Consider the following 23,573-nt stretch of genomic DNA (forward strand, 5'->3'; position numbering starts at 1 on the left):
CATGTTTCTCTGTAGTCCACCACACTCATTGCTTTTAAACCTAAATGAGATGTTATAAGATAAGTGTTATGATGTTTGTTTGTCGCCCTTGTTGCATATTAGTTGCTACACATCTTTTCTTGAGTGCTGATACTTGTCTTCATAGGCATTATTTTCTGCAGGCCCTCCTTTTTGTGTGTGTATGTTTTGTGCGTACGTGTGCCTGCGTTCGTCCCTTTCGAAAAATAATTACAAGTTGTAAGGGTTGTCATTATGAGTCTGGCTGTCCGATCTTCCATCTGACTGCATGGCTGCAATAGGTTAATTACATGTCTGATGTTGATGATGTCACCATGTTGGCAACCTTTCCCAGGCTTGTTGACACAGATTTAGCTGAGCTGGACTGGGTCCTCTTGACGGTTTCTAAGTTGTGATAGCCACTTTAGGGTTTTCCCTCTTTTTGTGTGTCATTCTTCCTTAAAAGTAGAAGAAGAAGTAGTTATTTCAGGACTGTCCTAGTCATCGCCCCCAGAGAATCATGTCTGCTTATAGCTCTCGTCCTCCTGATGTTTAGTGTATGTCTCAGATTAAATATATTAGTACGGTGCATGTGGTTATTTAATTTGCCCGTTGAAAAATAGATAAGGAGCTTTACAACTCTAACAAGAATGAACTTGTGCCAAAGAAGATATAGGAAAAAAAAAACGTGTGTTTTTGTGTGACTCATTCTCAAAATATCCCACTTGACCTTTTTCTAAGGGCTACAGGTGATACAAGTATTCAAAAGATATTCAGATCTTGGTTGCCTGGAAAGCAGTAGAGTAGTATAACTAAAGAAGCAGAAGTACATATAAAAGAGATTCCAGGCTGAAGTGGACGAATGAGCAAGTCTAGGAATGGACATAACATTCCTCCTGGAACACCTGAGAGGTTAGGCGGATGGTGGCTGCAAGCTAAGAGAATGCTGAGTGCAAATCTCTGTCGACAAGCTGTGCCTCCTGCCCTGCTTCACCTGGGGAATGTGTTACCTAATGGGCCACAAAACTGCCTGGAGACCACAGCTCTCTTATCGCTGATATTAGATGACCCTGCAAAAAAACAGGAATCCATCATGAAGAATAAGACTCTTGCAGAAAAGTAGGATTGAAGGCTTTTCTCTTTTTCTGTGGAGAGAAGGAAAGAATGGTAGGTAATGTTATCTTGTTCACAGTTACAAGAATCCTGCTTGCAGAGGCTATGGGTTTCGAGTTTCTAATATGTATATAAAGTTTCACTGCACAATGGACCTTTTGTCTAAAGCAAACTGAACACTCCCCCTCCTTCTCTTCCTCCCTTCTCTTGTAAAAAAATGCATTCATGTGCTTGTGGGGCTGTGAGGACTCAGGTTTCTGCTATCTTTGTGTGCCATGTCGTCACTCGCCCCCGCGAGCTGAAATGTGCATCTTGCACAGGCAGGCGCACTGCCAGGGCTGCTTCCAGCCATGGATTAGGGAGAGTCCACGAAACAACGGACTCCTGACAAAACAGCAGCATGACAGGTAACTGAAGTTGCACTGGGGAGAGAGGAGGCAGACGATAATTACAGAGCTTTTTGTTTTCTGGGCACTCTTAGCTGGCTACTTAAGTGCCTGATCTGAAATCTGTGCCTTGTAATTACAGTAGTGGGCCCCATTAGGGCAGAGGTCTTGATGGGGATTATTCCCCTTCTCTTATTTCCTCTGTATGTGTGAGTGAGACCTCCCCAACTCCTCCTGCGTCACGTAGAAACCACAGCAGTCAGGGCAGAGGGTAGAGCAGGAATTAGCCTTCCTCATATCTGACTGTCCTGTGTGTGCATAGTCACATTCACACACGCTGCCTGATCCCAGAGCCACTGAGATGACAGTACCACGACCTGTACTTAGTGTGTCTGCCTTCCCTTTGCCCTCTTCCCTCCCCTCTTCTCCAGCTCCATAATACGCTTTGCTCCTCGCGCTGACGCCGAGAGATTTGTGTTGATTATGACAGGGTTGTCACAGTGATGAGTGTGCAGCGTGGCGTGTGTCATGTCGAGTTGACAGGGACTTTTGGCATGTTATCTGTGGAGATGTGTTGTGGCTCTAGGTGAAGCTGGCCTAAACACCACCAGAACTGTGTCACCAGGTTGATGGAAGAATGCCAAGAGATTTGCTGGTGGACTTCAGAGGATAAACCTTGGTAATGAATATCACTGTGCCACCATACAGAGAAACAGAGTGAAAAAAAAAGTAACAGAAAGAGAAATAAACAGCGGCCATGTGATGGGGCTTAAAGTGGGTCAACATAGAAGGGGTCATCAAACGTGTCCAACTTTTAGGCACAGAAACACAGATCTAGAAATCAACATTAGATAGATCCTGCCTCTTTAAGCTGCTAGCCCTCCTAATAGATTCTTAAGCACTGGTTTTAGTGCATGTTAAACCAGGATTACCCAATCAATTGCGGTCAGTACAAACAAGGATTACTTACAACAGTACATTTTTCTTGTTGAGAGGCTAAAAGCAGGGTAAATGGAAGAAGCAGCGCTGCTGTTGATGCAAAGAGCAGTCACGATGGGGTCAGGATGACCCCAGACATGGGCACCACAGACAGGAGATAAATCCTCATTTTCAGTTGATGTGTTTTGCGAGTTTGTAAAAGATCCCCTGAATTTGTCTTTAATGGTTTCAGTAGAAGCTATGTTTTAATTTTTCATTTCCTGAACATGGCACATTTTGCCTTCAAAAAATGACACCAGACAAGATTTACAGTCTAGTCTGGAAGATGACTAATTGACTTTATTTCCCAATATATACAGTATGTATATATTTAAGCATGTTTCTGATGGTGCCCAGCCTGTAGGCTGTGTGAAGAATGCATTTTTTTAGTAGGTGTGGAGGACTGTGAGAGTCAACCCTTAAACTCACATACTTGTCCTTTCTCTGAACTCAGCTTTGTTTACATTTTAATCACAATCACCAGCTGTAACCTCCTTCACAATACCCAGCAAGTAAGGACATATATACTTGCCAAACCAGATCCCTGCGCTCATGTGTGTCTGTGTTTACACATTTGCTCTCTCCCGCGTGAACCACTACACACCCCTTAGATACCGAAAATACATAAACCAGTGTTGTATAATACTAGGTTGCGATTGGTTGGCTAGCTGTCTGTCATCTGTGAACCAGAACTATTGTCTTGGAGTCCTGAGACAGCAGTAAGTACGTGTCATTAGATAGGATATGCAATGGCTTTGAAAGGGCTTATGTGTCATCTTAACCTCTGCACATGTGTCAGTCCGTCTTAAGAGAGCAGCCAAGGATGTGGAGAATTCTGCAGTATCTTACCAGAACCTTCTGACTTCTCTCTCTTTCCTGCCTGACACAGACACAGCCAAAAACATTCCCTCTCTCATTCAGTTTTCCCCATGTTGTCAGTCAGTGCTGAGTGACTGGTGACTAACAGCCCTCTCCTGTGTAAAAGGTCAGCAGGCTCCTTGGAAAGAAAGAGTCAGCTGTCTTTTGGAAAGCAACTGTTCCCAGAGCATGTCTGTCCGTCCGTCAGTCAGCCATTTCTAATCAGAATATGCTGTTAATGTTGCAGAAGGATGGTGAGACAGTGGGATCTAGATGGTGTTTGTGACAGGAGAAACTCAAGGCTTGTAGTGACTGAGGCTTCGCAGAATGAACCATTGTATGACCACAGCCAGCTAGACTTTTGTCCTTACTGCCATTAGCAAAACCTGCTGTTTAATACTTCCAAGATCTTAATAAGTCTAATTATGTTTATACTTAGGTGTAATTAATATAGATCCCTTGATTGGCTGTGTGACAGACAAAGGTTATGAAACATAACCTGTTTCATATGACTGTGAGGCAAAAACTAGCTAAGTGCAGGGCAGCTAATTGCAAGATGTTTGTGTTGTATGAAACTCACCAAATTTGTAAATAAAAAAAAAAATTCAAAAGTAAAACAAGATCCCACCCCTTCAAAAAAAGTGACTGTTTGTCCCCATTTTTAAATGAATCTGACTTAATTAAGAAGCAATGAGAGTCCACAGATAGCATTCCTTAATTAGCTTAAGCTGGCTGTTGTAACCAGATCCACTGCATTAATGAAAACACAGCCCCTGTGAAAAGCATCATTGTTCTCAAGATAATTGTCCTTTTAGTTAACGCGGCCCTGGAAGGGCTCTCCTTGTTAGAGGAGCTGGCTGGGACCAAGGACAGCCGGAGGCAGGGAGGGGACCGGGACTGATACTGGCCCAGTGCCCGTTGTGACGAGCCCACTTGTGCCCTCTGCTGAAATCCCCTTAGTATGCAGTGGAATGAGCTGTCCCCAGGGTGTGGCACCAGGGGGCTGGTCATTAATTATATACCCTGAATCTTAACGAATGAGGAGCAATCAATAAAATAAAGCAGATGTATGCAAATAGCATGTTGATTATACTGCCTAATGACATGCCATGTTGTTGGCAGGAGAGAGATGGAAGGGGGGGGGGGGGGGGGGGGGGGGGACAAAATGAGTCAAAAAGCTGGTCTCATGTTGAAAGCATATACATTGTAAATTATTTTACTACATTGTTTTAATGCATTAGATTTGAGCAGTGTTTTGGGCTATGAGTCTGCACTGCTCATTAGCTTGTTAGATCATATTTCAGATCTTATCATTGTAGCTTTGTTTCTCTGGAAGAAAGGGTGCAGTGACTGACAGCCAAGGAATGGTGTCACTTAAGGGTTGGGTTGGTTGGAATTTGAACAAGATCAGGTAAACTTTGGTGGAGTCTGAGCTGTTGGGGTGTTAGTTGTTCTGCTGTTGGAAGACTGATAAGGGCTATACGGGAAAGGAGGAGAGGTTAGTTCACCTGCTTGGAACTCTGCCCCTGCACTGAGATCTCCATTGTATCCAGCCAGCTGGAGCTGTTGGAAACTCTATACCTGCCTTTAAGCAGAGAGGGAGGGCAGCCAAGAATTAACTGCTGCCTCATCCTGGCCTCCGCCAAGGATGCTGTCTGCCTCCATTCATGGCGAGCGTGAGAGGGCAAAGAGGAAAGAACAGAAAGGGGCGGGGAAAGAAACAGTGCTGGCAATGTGTGTCACAAAAACATGAAAGAAATGAAGACGAAAGGGGAATTAGCAGTATTAAGAATAATGTATCCTGCATCTCTACAGTGTATTTGGAGATTTTGTCTGTACAATAGAAGTATAATAGAAAAATGCAAGTCTGCTCTTCCTCAAAGAGAATACAGCTCATATTTTTGAGTAGTGTAGATTTCACTATGTCTCTTTGTCTAGACTGTACTCTGATAAAGGATATTTTATCCACTTTGCCTGCAAAGAAATAATTAGATATTAGTCTGTGTAAATGGAGGTGTCATTGAAGAGAAAAAAGTCCACATTTGTAACAAAATGTGATATTAACTGACACTAAAGTTGACTATATTCGGTCACATTATAATAAAAGTCCATTTATTCCCATTGATGCCTACTGATAACCTGTATTATCTGTCAGGGTTTATTGCCAAAGTGCCTGACTAGACCTAGGGTTTGATTACGGTCTCCCATGGTTTTCCAGTTTCTCTTCAGGACAGTGAAATGTTAAACCTAAGCACTTCAGGAGGCCAGGACAGTCCAAGGAGAGGCCAGGGAACAGGTGGTGACCCTGTGCAGCCTGGGAGTATATTATTGACCAGGGTCTAGCGGCTAGATTGATTACTTTATTGTATTGCCATGAACCTCAGTGGCCAGAGACATCTGGTTGACCCTGGCCGGACAGAGCATCGCAGTGACCCTCACCTTAGCTAAAGAGTTATGTGGCTTTGACCTGCTCCTTAATGTGGGGGGGTCTTGACCTGCTCATCCAGTTGCCTGAGTACAGAACTGAAGGCCTATGCTCCTCCCTCCCTGGTGTCAGCCTAGGTAATTTAGAGGCTGGGGGCAAGCCAGGGTCTTGCGGGGGCCACCTTGTTTTTTGGGCTGACTGTGTCCTGACTTTAGACCTTCCTCTGACCCACCGGTGTTCATTGTGTCAGCAAGATAGGCAGAGCCAGGGAAATGTTAATTAATCTTCACCAAATTACACCGAAATGGTGGAAAATCAATACATCTCTATCAGATGTCCTCACTTACAGCTAATGGTTCATCTAGATGGCTCATGGTGAAGAGGATTGATAGTTTGTGATGCTAAAATAGTGTGTTTATTTATTACTAATAATATGCAGGTATATGGAAAAGTACTTTCTATTTGTGACTGTCTGTAGGACTTCCACATAGCAAGTGGAACCTCTTGGTGCCGTGTGCGGTGCAGCATTTTTCTGGGCTGGATGCCACGTTGACTAACCTTGTGCCCTGTATAAACAGGGACAGACAACAGGCAGCACAAGGGAAACAGCCTTTACTCTGGTAGAGGCTGTTTCCCCTACCATCACTTCCTACTTCCACTTAGCTGACAGACAGAATATCTGTCAGGCAGGTTTTTCCTGTGCTCTACATACTTTTTTAGTTGTCAGCTGCAGCTTCTCATCAGAAAAAATAACCATGGACTATGCAAGCTGGGTAAACAGTTGATTCTTTAATGCATATTCCTTCTTCCCCTCATACTGTCTCTTTTCATTCATTGCCTTTGTTTAATTTGCTCATTTCTTCGGTGGAAGTTTCCCAACATTTCATCAAAAGTTACATTGGGCAAAAAGGACGCTTAATTGTTTTTAGCTATTTATAATACATCACATCTCACAGCTATTTTGCCTATAAACATCAAAAACGTCTTCCCACTTTACAATGCAGATTTATTTTTCATCACCATCTTTAGCACTTGTTTCCCCCCCAATAAATGGGAAGTGTGGCTGTTGAGTGGAGAGGAGTTGATTTGCTCTCTGTTTGAAGTGGATACTGTAGTCCTGTTCAAAGCAGGATTTGAGTCCACCTTTCTTGAGAGTATCTCGTCACGATTGAGCACTGTGTCTAGGAAACCCTCTTGTTCCATTATGTCCATTACTTTCATTCATACATTCATACAAGTGAACAGTCAACACTGGCCATAGTCAACCTTAACTCATTTTGAATCTGACCCAAGTCCACAACTTGTGCTTTCTCATATCATTCTTACCTGTTCAGAAATAATGCAGCTTAAAGCGCTGCCTTGTAATAGAATAAATGATTCTTTGGTGGTGTGAGTTTCTAAGATGATTCATGTTAAAGAGAGGCCTGCTTGCAGACTAGTGTGACTCATGAGGAAGGTAGGGGGGCTGACAGCAGGAGACAAGAGGTAGGTAGTATGTTTTATGAGTCCTTGCTACATACCTGCTCAGAGTGAGGAATGCATGACTGCACCCATGCATCTGCAGGCGTTGTGACTAATTACTGACAATCATAAGGTGATGTGCAGGACAAACAGATGTTCCTGCAAATACACACCTCTCCGTACACCTCAACACACACCATCCGCTTCTTTTAGTTGTTCAAAAACATTTCTTAACCAAGCGATTAAACAAGCACGCTGTCAACATTAAGCAGCTTTCATTAAGACCCTGTACAGCATTTCTGATGCTTCTGCAAAAAGCCCATTGCACTCCATCACCCACCCTCCTCTTACTCTGTCCCAATTAACACTCAGCCCCCATTACATTGATTGGGAGAGGTGTAGTATTGGCTAGGTGGGCCATGAGCACATTGATCACATTGACCCGCCATGCGAACCATGAGAAAATGTTGAGCTGCAGATTTCTTACTCCCAACAGTGGATTTAAAACAATTGCAAGTGGACATGAAGCTGTTGTATACTGTGTGTGTGTATATATTGTGCCTTTTCTCATTTGGGCACGGCTGTGCTGTGTTGTGACAGGTTTCAGTACATGCCCTTTCATGTGGTTTTAAGGACCTAATAGGCACACGCCACGCCTAAACTATATTCTTTGGGGGCCCTCGCTATAGAAATGTCCCCCCCCCCCACATCTAATCCTGCCTAGCCCCTTGCACGCACATACACCCACTCCCTTAAAGGGCAAACCGCTGCCCCACCTCCTGAAGGTGCACCTGGCATCTGCGAGTCCACTCCAATTACATCTCCCCAATTACAGGTTATGAACCAATTAGTCACCCTCTCATTTTACACGGCCCCTATCACTCTCCCTCCTTGCAGCTCAAATATGGGGGCATCTGTTAGAGATGGGGCAGAGGGTCCTATCATTGACAACATGAGGCAGGTTGCTGGTCTGGGGCATTTGCTGGTCAGTGTATCTCAGAGGAGATTATACACAGCTTTTTTTTTTTTCGGAAGAGCTAATGGTTGACGTGTAAATATGTACCTTATCCAGAACAGCTGTCTGGAAGCAATTGCCTCAGCAAACTCCAACATGCACATACATTGTAAGAAATGCATACAGGGGATTATTTAAGGTGTCAACTTGTAATTTGTAGTGGCACTCAAATTGAACTTTCAGGGTGAGCCAGTGGGCCCTGTTCTAATTTTCACCTCCTTGCGAACATGGTTTTTCTGTGTGTATGTGCTAGGAGGTGAGCAGTAGCACAAACATAGATAAACAAGTTTGCTCATGCTCCCATGAATGACTGGGTATTTTCTATTGTTTTCTTATGCTTTGTTTCTGTCTGTGGTATGTGGTTGATGTTGTTGTGTGTGTGCGTGTGTTTTGCAGTGTATATGCCTGTCCTCCCAGCCTTATGGCTTCATTCCCAGTTCTAGTTGGCATGTGTAAAGACTCTTTGCTATGCCCAGTACACTGGCATAGCAGCCTGAGTGGAAACTCACCGCACCATAGCGAGAATTCATTCACAATATGGCACTGTATCTGGCTGCTATTTCGTCTCACATGGATATGACCTTATACCTGTGTGCGTGTGTGTTCACACACAGAACTTGGTGCTGAGTGTAAAATATTCTCTCATCGTATGGGGGGATTGAATGGAGCTGTCCAAGGACCCAGGGTTAAAATTCAAAGTGCTTTGTCTGTGATCTCCCAGCTTTCTGTTTCCTTTAGTATTCTGATAGCACTCTTCCCAGAGCTAGATCTTGTTTATCTCGTTTGCTGGCATGCTCTTTCAATGTCAAAACAATGTCATCATTAATTAAATTTCCATTAAATGTGCAATTCTGGAGGACCACTAGGAAGTGCTGATCTACTGCCACTGAGTGAGGTTTATTTTGCTGTTGGGGGGGAAAAACAACTTATTTTTGTTGTCAGTGCATTGATATTATATGAATATTATGTAAATGATTTTTGCTAATATTGGTATGTAGCCACATGCTTTTTGCTACTTTCTTCATATTCTTCCTGTGATCACTCCTGTCGACTGCCTCCTAAATTATGATGTAATGGACGGAGGAAAGGAAAACAATGTAGACAATGGTATCCAATTCCAAACAACGTCTTCATTTAATACAAGCATCCAGCAGATCCAGTTTTAGGGTCTGATCCACTTTCCAGCATTTAGAATCAGGTTTTCTTCTACTTTACTCACCTCTGCCAAAGATAACCTGAAATCCATGAATGGATTTTTCTGTATTCTGTACAGTACACATAGCAGTTTTTATGCCCTTGACACATGCTCCCGCTGACTGAATCAATGAATGTTATATGTCATAAGTGTAATGCTGTGGTCCTCCTCACATGCTTGCATTTTCCCTGAGAGGCATCTGTCATTGACTTGAGCCCTTGATCCTGAAGCTAATTAACCAGCAAAGTAAATTACACTTTCCCCATCTCCTTTTCCTTATTTCTCTTTTTTTTCGTGCATTTGCTCCACCTCAGCTCTCCATTGTGACTTATACATAAGAAGGGCATGACATGTTACCATCCCCATCTGTGAAAGCCCATGACCATATCCCAAGCAGATGATAATTCTTTATTCCCACCCTTTAGCTCCCTTTGTCCCTTCTCACTCTGTTTTTCATAGAGCTTTTCTTTTTAAGGGCTCTGTCTCTCTGCCTTTGTGTCTTGTGTATCTGTCTGAGGACTCATCCCATACACGGAAAGCCAAGATTGAGAATATATTTAATATTCACGTATAAAGCTCTAGGGCAGACTGGTGGAAAACTGGTGCTTTGACTAGTTTAATATGCTTACACATGTATGCATCCAAGTCAATGTAAACCTTCACATGCCCATGCATTTAGATGTGTGCCTGTCCTCTGAGGAATGTGTGGGTTCTCTTGCAGTGTTTGACCTTCAGACCTTGGGCTCACGTGACTGAAATTCTGCTCACACGTACACACACATATGTCACATACAGCATGCTCACACAACAAACATGCACTCAGCTACTTTCATCTTCTTGCTCGGAAATAGAACCTACGCTACTTAAATCTGTAATAATACCCACAAGCCCCCACAGCTCACAGATAAGAATACCCACAGATAAATGGCAGCAAACAACGCCCATTTAAATCTTGACTGTTCTTAGGCTGTTGATCCCATGAGTCCATGTAGCGTGGGTGCTCCGCTGCTCCCTTACCAAGCCTTGGTTGTGCTACGCTGTGCTCAGCAGGCTTCCCAGCTGGGGCCCAGATGTGGCAGCCATGTCATGCGGAGCTGGGAGGCAGAAGATAAGAGGCCGATGGTAGGCCCACTCCTTGGTCTCGGGTCTGTTCCGCAGCGGTTCAACTAGATGTTGCGGTCGGTGCGATCTGAACTTTGACAGCCCATGTCATGCTTAATGCCTCACTTCCCAAATACAGCTCAGTAGGGCTGATTTATATCTACCAGGTGCTAGTGTGCAAGCAGCTCTGGGATGAGAGGAGGCATGTGGCCATTTCATTAAGGCAGATGAACAAGGGCTGCAGTGTGTGTGTGGAGATGAGGGGCAGCAGGCTGGTCTTTCTCAAATATAGCTCCACAGCACTATAGCTGTCACAACACTCAGACCAGGCTGCTTCGCATTTCTTAAAATATCACACCAGTTTTTTGCCTCTCCCTACCTCTCACTTGTCTGTTTCCTCTGTCTGTTTCCTCCTGCCCATAGAGATACGATTTTTGAATGTGTTCCCAGCACATGGGCATCTGCCTCCCCAGATCAAAGTGCTTGGACACTTGTAGACACCACAGTGCCAAGTTTTGGTGCAAGCACTGAGCTGCCAACAGCTTTACTGGTCATATATTTGTTGATTTTCTCTTAGCTGCTGTGCAGTAGAGATGCCTTGACTCTGCCCCTCACTCTCCTTCTGTTGGCCATGTTTGCTACCCAAGTGTCATTTCTCTTTGCTCCACATGCTCACCTTCTAGCTATACAACTCAGGAATAGGCATTATCTAATAGGGACTGCTTCATTGTTTGCAATTGCATTTTAGAATGGGGTTATTCTGTTTCCGTTTTGTAGTTTGATGGCAGCAGCTTTTCCTCATGTTAGACAGGTCTCCCTGGAGGTCTGTAGCTCAGAACAGAACTCAGATTTAGTGTATATGAACACTTATGATTACTACTAAATGAGGAATTGTTGTCTCTTAGTCTTTTAGTTTTGTTTAATTACCTCTTTATTTCCTGCCAAACTGTAGTGTTTTTTGTCACAGAAGGGTCTCTGAACACCGTAGTTGGCTCTGTCAGTGCTCAACGTAGCTACAGAAATGCTGTTTGATGTTCCTCGCACACTTCAGAGTCAAGTGCTGAGGTGTCTTTCAGCATTGCCCTACAGGCCACCTTGTTTTACACTTAACAAGTTGTTTTCTTTTTTGTTTTTCTTCCCTTTTCCTATGTTGACAGTTCCTCATCACTGCTCTACTCAGAAGGAATGCACTTCACCTTCCAAGGTTTGCCTTGGAATCTGTCCTTGTAAACTGTAGGGCAAGCTCTGCTCTCCTATTAAGATGACGATTGCATCAAGATCTGATGTACGAGTGCTCTGTTTATAAACTGCCAGTGTAAAGATTAGGCATCCCATTGGCATGTAAACTAGGGCTCAGTGGGTTTGTCTTCCTGAAGTCACATTATCTTTTCTTTTTATGTTTCAATGAAATACTCTTAAGAGGCTCCAGCAGTATGCAGATGACTTAAAATACAATTTGATGAGTCTATTTTCCTTCGTTGGGAATGAGACCAATCTTAATGTGATGAATGGTCCCGTCCTTCCACCTGTCAGATTCCCTCGTGTTTATTCACAATGAATGGTCATGGTTAGCTCACTGTAGAAGTGGCGCATGCTGTGAGTGGAAGCACTAACTGCTGATGTATGTCACTTTGGCTCAGGGATATTCATGTATAAGAAGTCAGTGATGTTCATTAAGGTTGGGATCCTTTTGATATTCATAACAAGCTTGTGATCACACTCCTTTGTCATTCTCAAACATAAAACTGAGTTTTTAGAGTTTTAAACTATTGTCTCTCTTTGCTTTGATTTTACCGTCTTTTGACAGCCAGTGTCCGAACATTTTTTGTTCACTTCCTCTTTTAAAACACAGGGCACATTATTCTTCTAACTTCATGAACTCTCGTAGTTCAGCAGTGGAAGGGGGCAATAGAAAACACTTTTCCCCTGAGGTTTATTGTTTAATACGGGTGCAGTTTTTTCCCAGGATAAGGGCTTCAGCTAAGCAGAGAGGAATTTGGGCCAGGCCTCATAAAAAAAAAGTATTTGTGTACCAGAAAGATTTTCGCTTTTCCCTTCAAAATCGTTGTCATTAATGACTTTAGCAAATGTGAAGTGGGGAGTGAATGGTTCGGCTGTGCAGGGTCTTCAAAGGAACCCTCTAATTATTTATCCAGGATATCCTACTCTAGAATTAGGCCGGGTCACGATTGGCTTTCATGCCTTTTTTCTGCAAAGAAGTAATTTCCACAGAATGGTTTCACTGGGACACCAATCCCTGATCTCTGTGTGTGTGTGTGTGTGTGTGTGTGTGTGTGTGTGTGTGTGTGTGTGTGTGTGTGTGTGTGTGTGTGTGTGTGTGTGTTGTGTTGTGTTTAATTGTGTGTGTGTGTGCATGTGTGTGTGGTGGTATATGTGCACATACAAATGTATGTGTATGGGACTGCATCTCTCCTCGGTATGAGGTGCATAAAAGAGATAGTAAGTTTCCATTTTCCACACATAACACAGCATGACTTTCCACATCTCTGCTCTCACCCTGGACAGCTTTCACCCACATTACTCAGGTTTCCTGGTCACTTGGCCTTCACATGGCTTCTAAAAGGGATCTTATCACCCTACTCAGGTTTAGACACTTAACCGAACACTGGGCCTAACCCTCAGGCTGCTGGCACTGCTGCACTGCTGAGCCTCTGTGTGACTTAACTCATCTCATCATACCACTCCATGCACCTCAGAGGGTGTCCCAGCTTAACCACTTAACCACATTATAGATTTGCTGTTTTCTGTTTGCGGAATAGTCCAAGCCAGTGGACAATCTATTCAAAGAAAATACACCATTAATTCATACGTTGGAGTTTTCTAAAACTTTGAGCGTTTCGCTAAAGGAGTGTGTCCCTTTAAGAATGTTCTGCAGTGGATATTTGTCTAATTCCAGGTGCTAGTGAACCCTGTGTTTTACCAGGTGCAGGTCTAGGTCATTACTAAGGTATTTGTTTTCCAGATTACACAGAAAGGCCCAGGATTATAGACATGTTATCCATGTCCCCTATCTGTCTGTCAGGGCATGATCCCTGTATGGAGCCTGAATCCTTCTCCACTGTATGGTCCCGTCTGCTGTCATGACTGCTGGAGATTCCTTAAACCACATCCCAGAGCTACCATGTTGTTCTTTCCCCTTCTCCCGTCTCTCTGTCAACAGGGGCTTGGTATGCTGATCAGTGTCAGCTATCCTTAATGGAAGTAGAAGTAGCGGTAATGACATCTCCCTGTTCGCCCCAATCCCTGCAATTCCTCGGGGTTTGGATGGCAGTGTATGGGAGCAGAGCTGAGTGGTGATTGGATTGTGGGGCATGTTTGTGGTTAGGGGGGGGGTGGTTGGGGGGGGGGGGGGGGGTAGCCACAGTCATTGGTTGCTGGACAGCTGATGGTCTCTTCAAAACATTTACATAGAGCCCCACAATTGTGATAATAAACCGTTTTATCATTGGGCTCCCAATCAATATTGTGGCTTCTTAAGGTTTAATATTTCAATGGTATTGATCATTTTAACAACTGTGTTTGTGGTTGGCTTGCCTTAACTGCAGCGCTGCGGGAAGTTGTGTATGTGTGTGTGTGTGTGTGTGTGTGTGTGTGTGTGTGTGTGTGTGTGTGTGTGTGTGTGTGTGTGTGTGTGTGTGTGGGTGGCACCATGCAATTTTGCCTTTTAGGTAATCGTTTTCTTGACATAAATCACTTTCCCACCCTAAAAAAGTTGAGTGATTCTATATTTCACATTTTGCTCCGTTTTGCAGAGTTCTGTACAAAGTGTTTTGTCTTTTACTTCAACATACCCAAATAATTTGTTGTCATAGGTTCTCTTAACACCCCCTCTCACCCTCATCCTTGTTACTATAAAACAAATATAATGGAGTGAGTGCAAACAGAAGCTCCAAAAGCACTGGAGTTAGCAGATTTCACTTCCATCCTCTCTTGAGAGAACGTCTGCCTTCTGCAGATATAAATAGGGGCAGATTTGATAATTAGTCCAAATGAAGGACCTGGGGCTCAAAGACTTTGATCAACACATCTCCCCCTTGTCCCTGACCTTTCGTTGGACATGTGTCTTTAGCTGTCTCCCTTTCTCTCTAGCTCTATATCTCAATGTCACTTTTCTCTCTAGCTCTATATCTTAATCCCACTTCCTCTATCTCTCTATCTTTCTGTTAATCTGCAAACACTACAGAAACGCAGTTATACATACTGCATATCTATTTACCTCTTTTATGGGATTTCGAAATGTTTCACATCTAGAAATCTTCCCAAGGATCATAATCAGTGTGTTGTTTTCTGATTGATTAGTGCCAGACAGACCAGTGTACAAAGTGTTCTTTTAGCCTTTCTGCATTCCACACTATGGGAAAGTCAGCGCTGCATGCAAAAGGATGTGAAGATCCATGTCAGACTGTTGCAAATCATTCAATATCCATGTCTGTTGGTCTAAAATCGAGTGAAATGGGGGATGTGTATCTAAATAATCTGATAAGAATTTGAAAGACACGGATTGAAGTTCTCTGTCTCAGTCTGTCTCTCTGTCTTGCAATTTTACAGAAACCCCACTGTGTACAAGTGCATACTGTGTGTGCTCTATGCACTGGGTTGCCTGGGGGCGAATGTTAGCTTGTGCCCAATAGCCGCTCTCTGATTATACATCAATACCTTAATTCCAAGGATAATTAATGCTCTTATAAATTACAAAGCTTTCTAAACAAACCACATGGGACATAACAGGAAAATAATACAGTGCAGTCCTTCAGTGTGGTTTGTAAATGAAGAAAGATAGCTTGTGGCTGCCGTACTAAGAACTTAATTTTGTAGTGATTAAAATAGCCCCTACTTTGTTTTATTCTTAATCTGGCGTTCCTCAGAAACCTGGTTGTCATTTTCTTTTTAGTATCACTCCTAAAGTTTAACTGCAATGTTTTGGCAAATGTGTTTTTCTTTACAAAAACAGTAATAAAAACTCTCCAACAGCATGTATATTTAAATAGTATGTATTTTGTCTGCTCACCCTTTATATGTTCCCCTGTACTGAAGTTTGAGTGAAATTATATGAGCCTTCTCATATTTGTAGAGAATGTGAGAATCCCCCCACCCCATGGAGGTTGCTAATTGGCGGGAGACTGGGAGCTTCCTGCTGTGTGTTCGCTGCTTCCCTTTGCTTTGCCACCCCACCAGGTCTTTCACCAACACTCTGCAGAACCCAGTAATTAACCCACAGCTAATTAACTACTTCTAATTACACCAGCACGCTGTTTCTATCACACCCTCCAAAACTGAGGAAACACTCTAGTGCCACGTGTAAATTCCCTCTAGAGGGTTTTGGAAGTTAGCTGAGCTCCAATCAGATCACCTAATCAGACTGCCCTGTGTATGAGTACCGTACAGTTCTGCACTGCAATTTCACTGTTGCTCTGTCTTAAATCACTTTTCTTCCGTTCTGCAATATGGAATGGATTAGCAGAATTTGATGGTGTTGCGTAAAGGGTAAAATCATTTTCAAGGTTCTATTTCAAGTCTATTAACAAAGGAGGCAATTGATACTACAAACAGATCAATTTTTCCTTTTTCTGGCCAGTGTTACTAGTGCAAAATGGTTACTAAAATCAAATGCTGTGAAACTAAAACAATCAGCACATTGCCTCCTGGGTATTTGAGTTGCTCATATTGTAATCAGCAAGGATTATTTTAGCTATAAGTGATACATTTGTTCCAACTAATGCATACAGTGCACATGCAAGACAATATTAATAAAATCTGTGAACTGCAGTCTTTGTCTCTGGCACATAATGCTTCTAGGTTTTCACTGGCTGTAACATGACAGAAGCTGCAGGCCTCAGTTCTGCTATCTCTGAGAAATACTCCCAGACATGCTAGTGGCCTGCCCCCTCTACTCACACACACTCATGTAAACACACAGCTCTGTTCTTCCCAGCCTCAGACTCAACACAGCCATGGCTATTTCTGTTCCACAGACTGATAGCTCCTACTGAAGATCATTGATTTTACGGGAAGCCCTGTTTACAGGCTGAGTGCCATCGACCTGAGGTGACTTTTTGCCTCCTGCAGTTGGAGCAATATGGGAGCAGCCTTATGTCTGCATTAGCAGAATAACAGACAGAATATTTACGGCACACAATAAACAACAATGCTGCACATGGTTAATTGTCTGATTTACGGTGTTGGAGATCAAAGAGAACAAGAACTCCATGTACCTAATATGATTATAATGGTGTGTTGTCCGTATCAGTGGTTGACAAACTTTTTTGGCGCACAACTCCATGACGAAGCCTACTTGAATTGTTTTCACTGCAGTTTTAATAAAGTAAATATTTGATTCATAATCATAATTTTAATGGCAATAAGAGTATATTATAATTTCTTGCATTTATTAATTTTGATTTTGTAAAGTAAATCATCTTGTGACAGCAGTCTGCCTGTTTACTAACACACTTGCACACTCATATGTTAGCATAGTTATCCCTTAGCTGAGTATCAGGTTATTGTTTTAGATATACGTAGGCTAGCAGGCTACAGTCAGTTGTGGTAGGGAATAGAGTGGATACAATAGAGAACAAAGTAGAGAAAGGCAAAAAGAGACCCTTGCGGTGCAGTGTCGAAAATGTAAATTGCCTCACTATATGAGCACAGTATTATAACCAGAATTTACCAAGCCATGTTTGGAATTGAAATGGACTTGTGTTTAAGAGTGCAATGCATGCACGCCTTTTATTGGTGATTAATTGGAACAAACCTAGGAGATAAACCCGCCTCACTCTGCCTGAGGACTACAATGGTTCCCCTATCAATGAGCATGTCCCTAGTGCAACATCAAAGGCCTTCCCCTGCTTTATCAATAAGAACCCTTCCTTCCCACATCTTCCTGTAACTTGCTTAGCGTTCACACCATTGATTTTCCAATAAGCGCCCCTTACCCTGCGGTGGCTGGCCAAGCTCTGTGATGGCTCAGAGACCAGACACAGACAGGCAACATAACTGAGGGACAATTGAAAATCACATCTGGTGTAATGTTAGGGGTCCTCTAGGTGTATTAGGAAACTGTGTTTTCCCATTTCAAAGAGGTGTTCTCTATCTGCTGACTTGTATGCGAATACGAGTAAGGGTCAAGGCTGCATCATACACTATTCACAGCTTGGGTTGAGTCTGAGCTATTTCCCTCAGGAAACCCTGGAGAGCAGGGTCCTCTGGAGGCAAGGCCAGGCCTCCAGGCAGGTGATCAGGCATGCTTATAATCAGATGGTTCCTTAGCCTTTAATTCCTCCCTCAGTTGGCTGGTAAATCCCAACTAATGAAAGGACCCATAACTTATAACTTATCTCATTTTCCTTCCCTACCAAATGACATCCAGACCCACTCTGACAGTATTCATTAGGACAGAGGCCTTTTCGCAAGATTAAACCTTATCTGCTTTGTTAGGGTGGTGGGAGGAGGTGGAGTATGACTTTTTTTTTGTTGTTTTGTGAAAGTAGAGATAAAGAAAGAGCAGGGGGGACCCTGGCATAATGCCTTTGAAGACAGGTGGCAGCAGGAGTGTGAGTTCTACCGTCAGGATCTGTGCGTCGGCATGCTCTCCCTCAGATCAGCTCAGGAATCCAGCCTTTTCTTCCCTCTGATTATCTTGTATTCTCAGCTAAGGCTTGTTTTGGCTGCATACAGCCTGCTTATTGTCAACTCAGTGGGCCCACATTGAAAATTAAGATACAACACAAGGGCAGAGGCCATGGCAGGATCACTTGTTTTGTGCAATCAGCACTAGTGCCGGTATGCAAAAGAAACTTACAACTTTCTTACAGTAACATATTACAGTATATAACCTTGCATAATACCACTCAGCAATAGTCACCTTTAGTGGGCTGCTCCATCATTCTGATTTGTGGTTATTAACACAGTCAGCACACAGAGACACCGGCCTTCTCCACTTCCCCTCTTCTTCGACCGCGTCTCTTTGTCTGTCTCCCTGGCTTGTTTAGTGCCTCCCAGAGATTAAAGCTTTTCCTGCTTTAAACAGGTGTCACTGAGCCAGGCAGACCTCCGAGAGACAAACAGCGTTATATCAGTTGGCCCATCTGCGACTTGCCGACTCCAGACAATCCCATTGCTCATCAGTAACCACTGCAGGTTATTGAATTACACCATCTTGATTTTAAAGGGCAATCCTGTTTTCTGTAAGCAGTGGACACACCAAGCTGGCTCAGAGCTCCAGCACTGATCAAGAGTCATCGTGTTATCCTGTCTACTGCTAATTGCTTCAGGTATCTTACAGCAGTAATAGGAATGGATGGGAAAATACACTTAGTACAGTACACTGTATCCACTGTGTTCAGACTCAAGACCATGCAAAGTTGAGAGTAGAGAACTTTAGAGGTCATTGTGACCTAACAATCTTAACTAGTAGTTGTGCATTTGGTGCTCAGTGTTCCCAGGCTTGGTCGAGACAGGCAGTGGAATCTGGAGGAGGGGCTGATGGAATAGATTACAGGAACAAGGTGTGAAACACCATGCTCAGACAGGACGCATGGAGACTTTTTCCAATGTGGCAGTCCTTTTAGACAGCTTACATTTTCTGCTTTTTTTCCCCATTTGATTTTGTGCAGTTTATCCAGATGCTTTTACTTTGAAGAATCATTGTCTGCTTGACATGTGGCATATTTTTTTTTCTTGCATTACTCTCGCTGCCCTCAGTCTATTTGTGTGAAATGGCTGTTGAGCTCATAGCCTCTTATTAATGGAGCAGATAATAAATACAGACCAGTAGGGCTAGTATCCCCTCACTCAACATGGCAGCCGTCTCTAAATCATGTCTGGCTGTATAAAGCAATCTTGTTAATAAGCCAGCCGGTCTAATATCTTTCATTTTGTATGCAAAGCAAGGCAAGGGTCATCAAGGTTAGCTTCTGTGGTGTGTAAACAAAACAATCAGGTGGACCATACTGACAGAAAATGTCCCTGGGTATTTATGACAATAACATCTACATCATCTTTGCAGTCACATTATGAATTTAACCAACACCATAGCTTTATCATTATACTGCCTCTTTCATTATTGTTACTTTGCTGGTAATATGCTCTTCTGGCCTGCTATTGTTCTTTCTGAAGTTCAAATATAAAACCACATCTTTAAAATGGAAGTCCATTATTTTTTAAGTTTAAGTGCATATAGACTGGGGAGGTCTCAGGTATGTTGTGTGGGAGGCAAGCTTCATCAGACATTCATGAAAAGGCAGACAGACATTATCAATCTCTCCTCTCCCTCAGTGGTTAATATGTTAGGGTGTGGGGGTAGACTCCATTCTGATCACAGCTGAAATTTGCATCTCTAAGTAAATAAGTAAATAAATCAAGCGCAAGCAGTGAATGTGCTAATCAACCGGGACATGGCAGTGAGCTTGGTGCCGGGAAACTTTGCTCATGTAATATTCAGTACTGTTGGGTTAAAGGGCAGCCCAGAGTTATTGGTTTCAGCCCGATTGCCCCCTTTAATCAATGTTGGCTGCATCCCTTTAATAAAATTATTAGCTCAGCAGTATCTTGTGCTATCATTTTATCTCTTCTGCTCTCTAAATTGCAGCCCGTGTTGGGCCTCTCAGATGCTCTGGGCATGGCCAGCTCCCGAAAGCTCAGCTACCATTTATTATTTTAGAGGCATTGGATGGCGGGAGTGTTTGAAACCAGGCTGAGTGTAGAGGTATTGGATGCAAGATCTAAACACAGCTGCAGTGAAGTCCCAACCCAGCATACGTATGTATTTTGGGTTCATAGAAATGTTTTTCTCCATTTATTGCTCTAGTTAAAGTTCATACACATTTCTATCAATAGTGAAAATGTATTATATTCGTCTTATATGCACTGACACAACTTGAAGATGGAGTGATAGTGGTGATACTTTCTTTTTTTAAATGCAGTTTTCCCTTTTTCCAGTTATGTAAATGCAAATGGCTGATAGGTGGCTTCTCAGTGTCTAATTATCTCACAAGGAATCCATTTGATCCATTAAGTTAGCCTGTTTCTCCTTTTTTCTGACTGCAAGTTAATTAAAAACGGATGTAGGATTTGCAGAATATAAGATTAGGGGTGTTGTTTGGAAGGTGAAGATAAAAGATGGTACCTTCCTGATATGGCAGGAAGATGAATCATGGACGGCTTATTAGTGCTTGTCTCAGGTATTGTGTTAAAGTACCTAATCTAGCGTAATGAGCATGGTGTCATCTTTCCAATTATATCTCAGACTTTTGTCTCTCACCCAATGCAATATACATTTGATTTTCTTCTTATAAGGTTCCTATACATAGTGTCTCTTTCATATTTTCTGTATCTGATCTTTTCTGAATAAGCATAGTTATATTTTGGAAAATGTATGTTTTCAACATTGACATGGTAATTGACAAGTTGTGTGTGCTTATGTATATGTGTATGTGTTTACATTTAACACCCAACATACAACAATAACCTTTTATATCACCCAATTTGTGTTTCTGCAGGCCTGGATGCGATGAACGCCTCATGTAGGCATCAGCATGGACAGCTGTGAGTCTCCTGTGGTTTCTGGGACAGACGATGGGCTCGGCTCCTCCCAGCAGCAGCAACCACCACAGCCCTGGAACGATCACTCTAGCTCACAGGTCCCTTGCACCAACCAGGCACCGTCCTTGGACCCCCTGTCTCTCTCTGCTCCCTACCCTTCTCAACCCCAAAACCCTAGTACACCTCATGACGGGGTGAGAGAACTGCAGTCCCAGCAGCAGCAGCCAAAACGAACATCACCCCAGGCCCACCGTGATAGCTCTGCCACAGGCGAGCTGCATCCCAGAAGAGAAGGTCTTGAGGAAGAAGAGCAAGAGGGAGTAAGCTGTGGAGAAGAGGAAGAATCTGAGGACTTAGATGAAATGGAGATTGACAGCTGTTTCCCAAGTCTTCAACCCTTCCCTGGGGTGCCAATGGCTTCAGTGGGAGGTGGCATGCCCACTCTTTTGCGACATCAGCCCACACGCCAGCAGGGAGCACCTGAGAGTGGAAGTGAGGAAGGAGAGGAGGAAGAGGAAGAGGAGAATAGTGATGTGGAGAACCTGGCTGGAGAGATAGTCTACCAGCCTGATGGCTCAGCCTACATCGTAGAGAGCCTCAGTCAGTTGATCCAAAGTGGTGGGGGCATGGTACCCGGCCTGCTTTCCACAAACTCTCTCATTAGTGGGGGAAACCCGGGGGAACCTGCTGGGACATCATCCTCAGTCTACCCGCACATCATCAACACGTTCCACATAGCCTCGTCCTTCAGGAAGTGGTTTGGCAATTCAGACCAAGGTTTCCCCAATACCTCAACCATGGCAGGCCTCAGCCCTGTCCTGCACAGTTTCCGTGTCTTTGATGTGCGGCACAAAAGCAACAAGGATTACCTGAACAGCGATGGGTCTGCCAAGAAGTCCTGTGTATCCAAAGATGTTCCCAACAACGTGGATTTCTCCAAATTTGATGGGCTAGCTCTATATGGCAAGGGTAAGCCCATTCTCATGTGTTTCATCTGCAAGCTGTCCTTTGGCTATGTGCGTTCCTTTGCAACTCATGCCGTCCATGATCACCGCATGACACTGTGTGAGGACGAGCGGCAGTTACTAGGGGACAAACAGGCATCTGCCATCATCCAGGGCATTGGGAAGGACAAAGAACCCCTCATCAGTTTCCTGGAACCAAAAAATAAGAGCACTCCTCTGCCACCTACCCTGCTCCCCATTAACTCTGGCCAGAGCTTCTATGGCACATTTAGTGGTGTCCATCTGGAGCCTGGAAGCAGCAACAGGGGCAGCGAAAGCCTCCTCAACAAAGACTCTGACTCTGGCCTCCACCAACAGCAGCAGCAACAAACCCCGCTAAGCTCAGTCCTCTCTATTGGAGGGCTGAGCATTCCCAAAGTATCCACTCTTACCTCATCTCCAGGCTCTGCCAAAGACTCCAGTGCCCTGCCCAAACAGGGAGGGAGAACAGAGGAGCCTGCTGGGAAAGAGTTGGCATGCAAGGGAGAGGATGGGGACACTGAGGAACATGAAAACAAGGCGCACCTATCAGGCCAGATGGGGGGCTCAGAAGAAGAAGAGGAACTGTTATTAGGGGAAGAGGAAGACGAGGTGGAGGCAGGAAGCTCTGCAGTGGCCTGTGGTGGTAACAGTAGCAGCGGCGGGGGTGAAGCGGGGGAACCAGCTGTCTCAAACCAAAGCATTTCCAAATCTCCTTTATTAATGCCTAGTAGCGCTCTCCAGCCTTCTGCCTGCACCTCTGCGGCCAGTTCCACACTCAACAGCAAAGACCCTGCTTCCACTTTCTCTTCTGTCAAGAAAGAGGGTTCAGCTGTGGATGGTGGGGAGAGGATCTCAGAGCTCTCTCTGAGCTTTAACTGCCAGGGGCCCACTGTTCCCACGGCAATGGCGGCAGCTGCTGTCAGAAGGAGCGAGGATGACACTGCTGGCACTTCCTCCTCACCTCTTTCCTCCAATGCTGCTGCTGATGAAAGTGCCAATCGAGATAGTGCCACAGCTCCAGAACCAAATGATTGCCCGGCAGAGGGAGAGGAAGAAAATGGAGCCCTTCTGCACCATCACCACATGCACCACCATCATCATCACCTCCACCCTTCATCTCATGGCCACTCCCACCTCTTCCCAGGGGGTTCCTGTGATTTTACGGGGATGGGCGAGTGTTCACAAACCCATGGGCCTGGTGGCAGCGGAGGAAGTGGGGTAGAATGCCCTAAATGTGACACCGTTCTGGGTTCCTCACGCTCCTTGGGTGGTCATATGACCATGATGCATTCACGCAACTCATGCAAGACACTCAAGTGTCCGAAATGCAACTGGCATTACAAGTACCAGCAGACGTTGGAGGCCCACATGAAAGAGAAGCACCCAGACTCTGGAGGCACCTGTTCATACTGCACCAGTGGACAGAGCCACCCTCGTCTGGCTCGTGGAGAAAGCTATACCTGTGGATACAAGCCCTTCCGGTGTGAGGTATGTAGCA

General features: G+C 44.0%; 1 protein-coding gene across 2 annotated transcripts in view; it reads left to right on the plus strand.

Annotated features, from left to right (window-relative positions):
* The window catches only part of zfhx3b (zinc finger homeobox 3b), a 136,785-nt gene that overhangs the window by 25,804 nt on the left and 87,408 nt on the right, over window positions 1-23,573 (plus strand). Inside the window, exons 1-2 of one of the 2 annotated variants that reach the window (XM_068731093.1) lie at window positions 20,292-20,306; window positions 21,047-23,563. In XM_068731093.1, the coding sequence (XP_068587194.1) occupies window positions 21,083-23,563 (2,481 nt within the window). In that variant the 5' untranslated portion in view covers window positions 20,292-20,306; window positions 21,047-21,082. Of the gene's footprint in view, window positions 1-20,291; window positions 20,307-21,046; window positions 23,564-23,573 lie in introns of those variants that run through there. The other variant, XM_068731092.1, reaches the window with a different exon arrangement.

Source organism: Cebidichthys violaceus, unplaced genomic scaffold, assembly GCF_023349555.1.
Source record: "Cebidichthys violaceus isolate CVI_PGR_0920_01 unplaced genomic scaffold, fCebVio1.0.p SCAF_5, whole genome shotgun sequence".
Taxonomy (NCBI): domain Eukaryota; kingdom Metazoa; phylum Chordata; class Actinopteri; order Perciformes; family Stichaeidae; genus Cebidichthys; species Cebidichthys violaceus.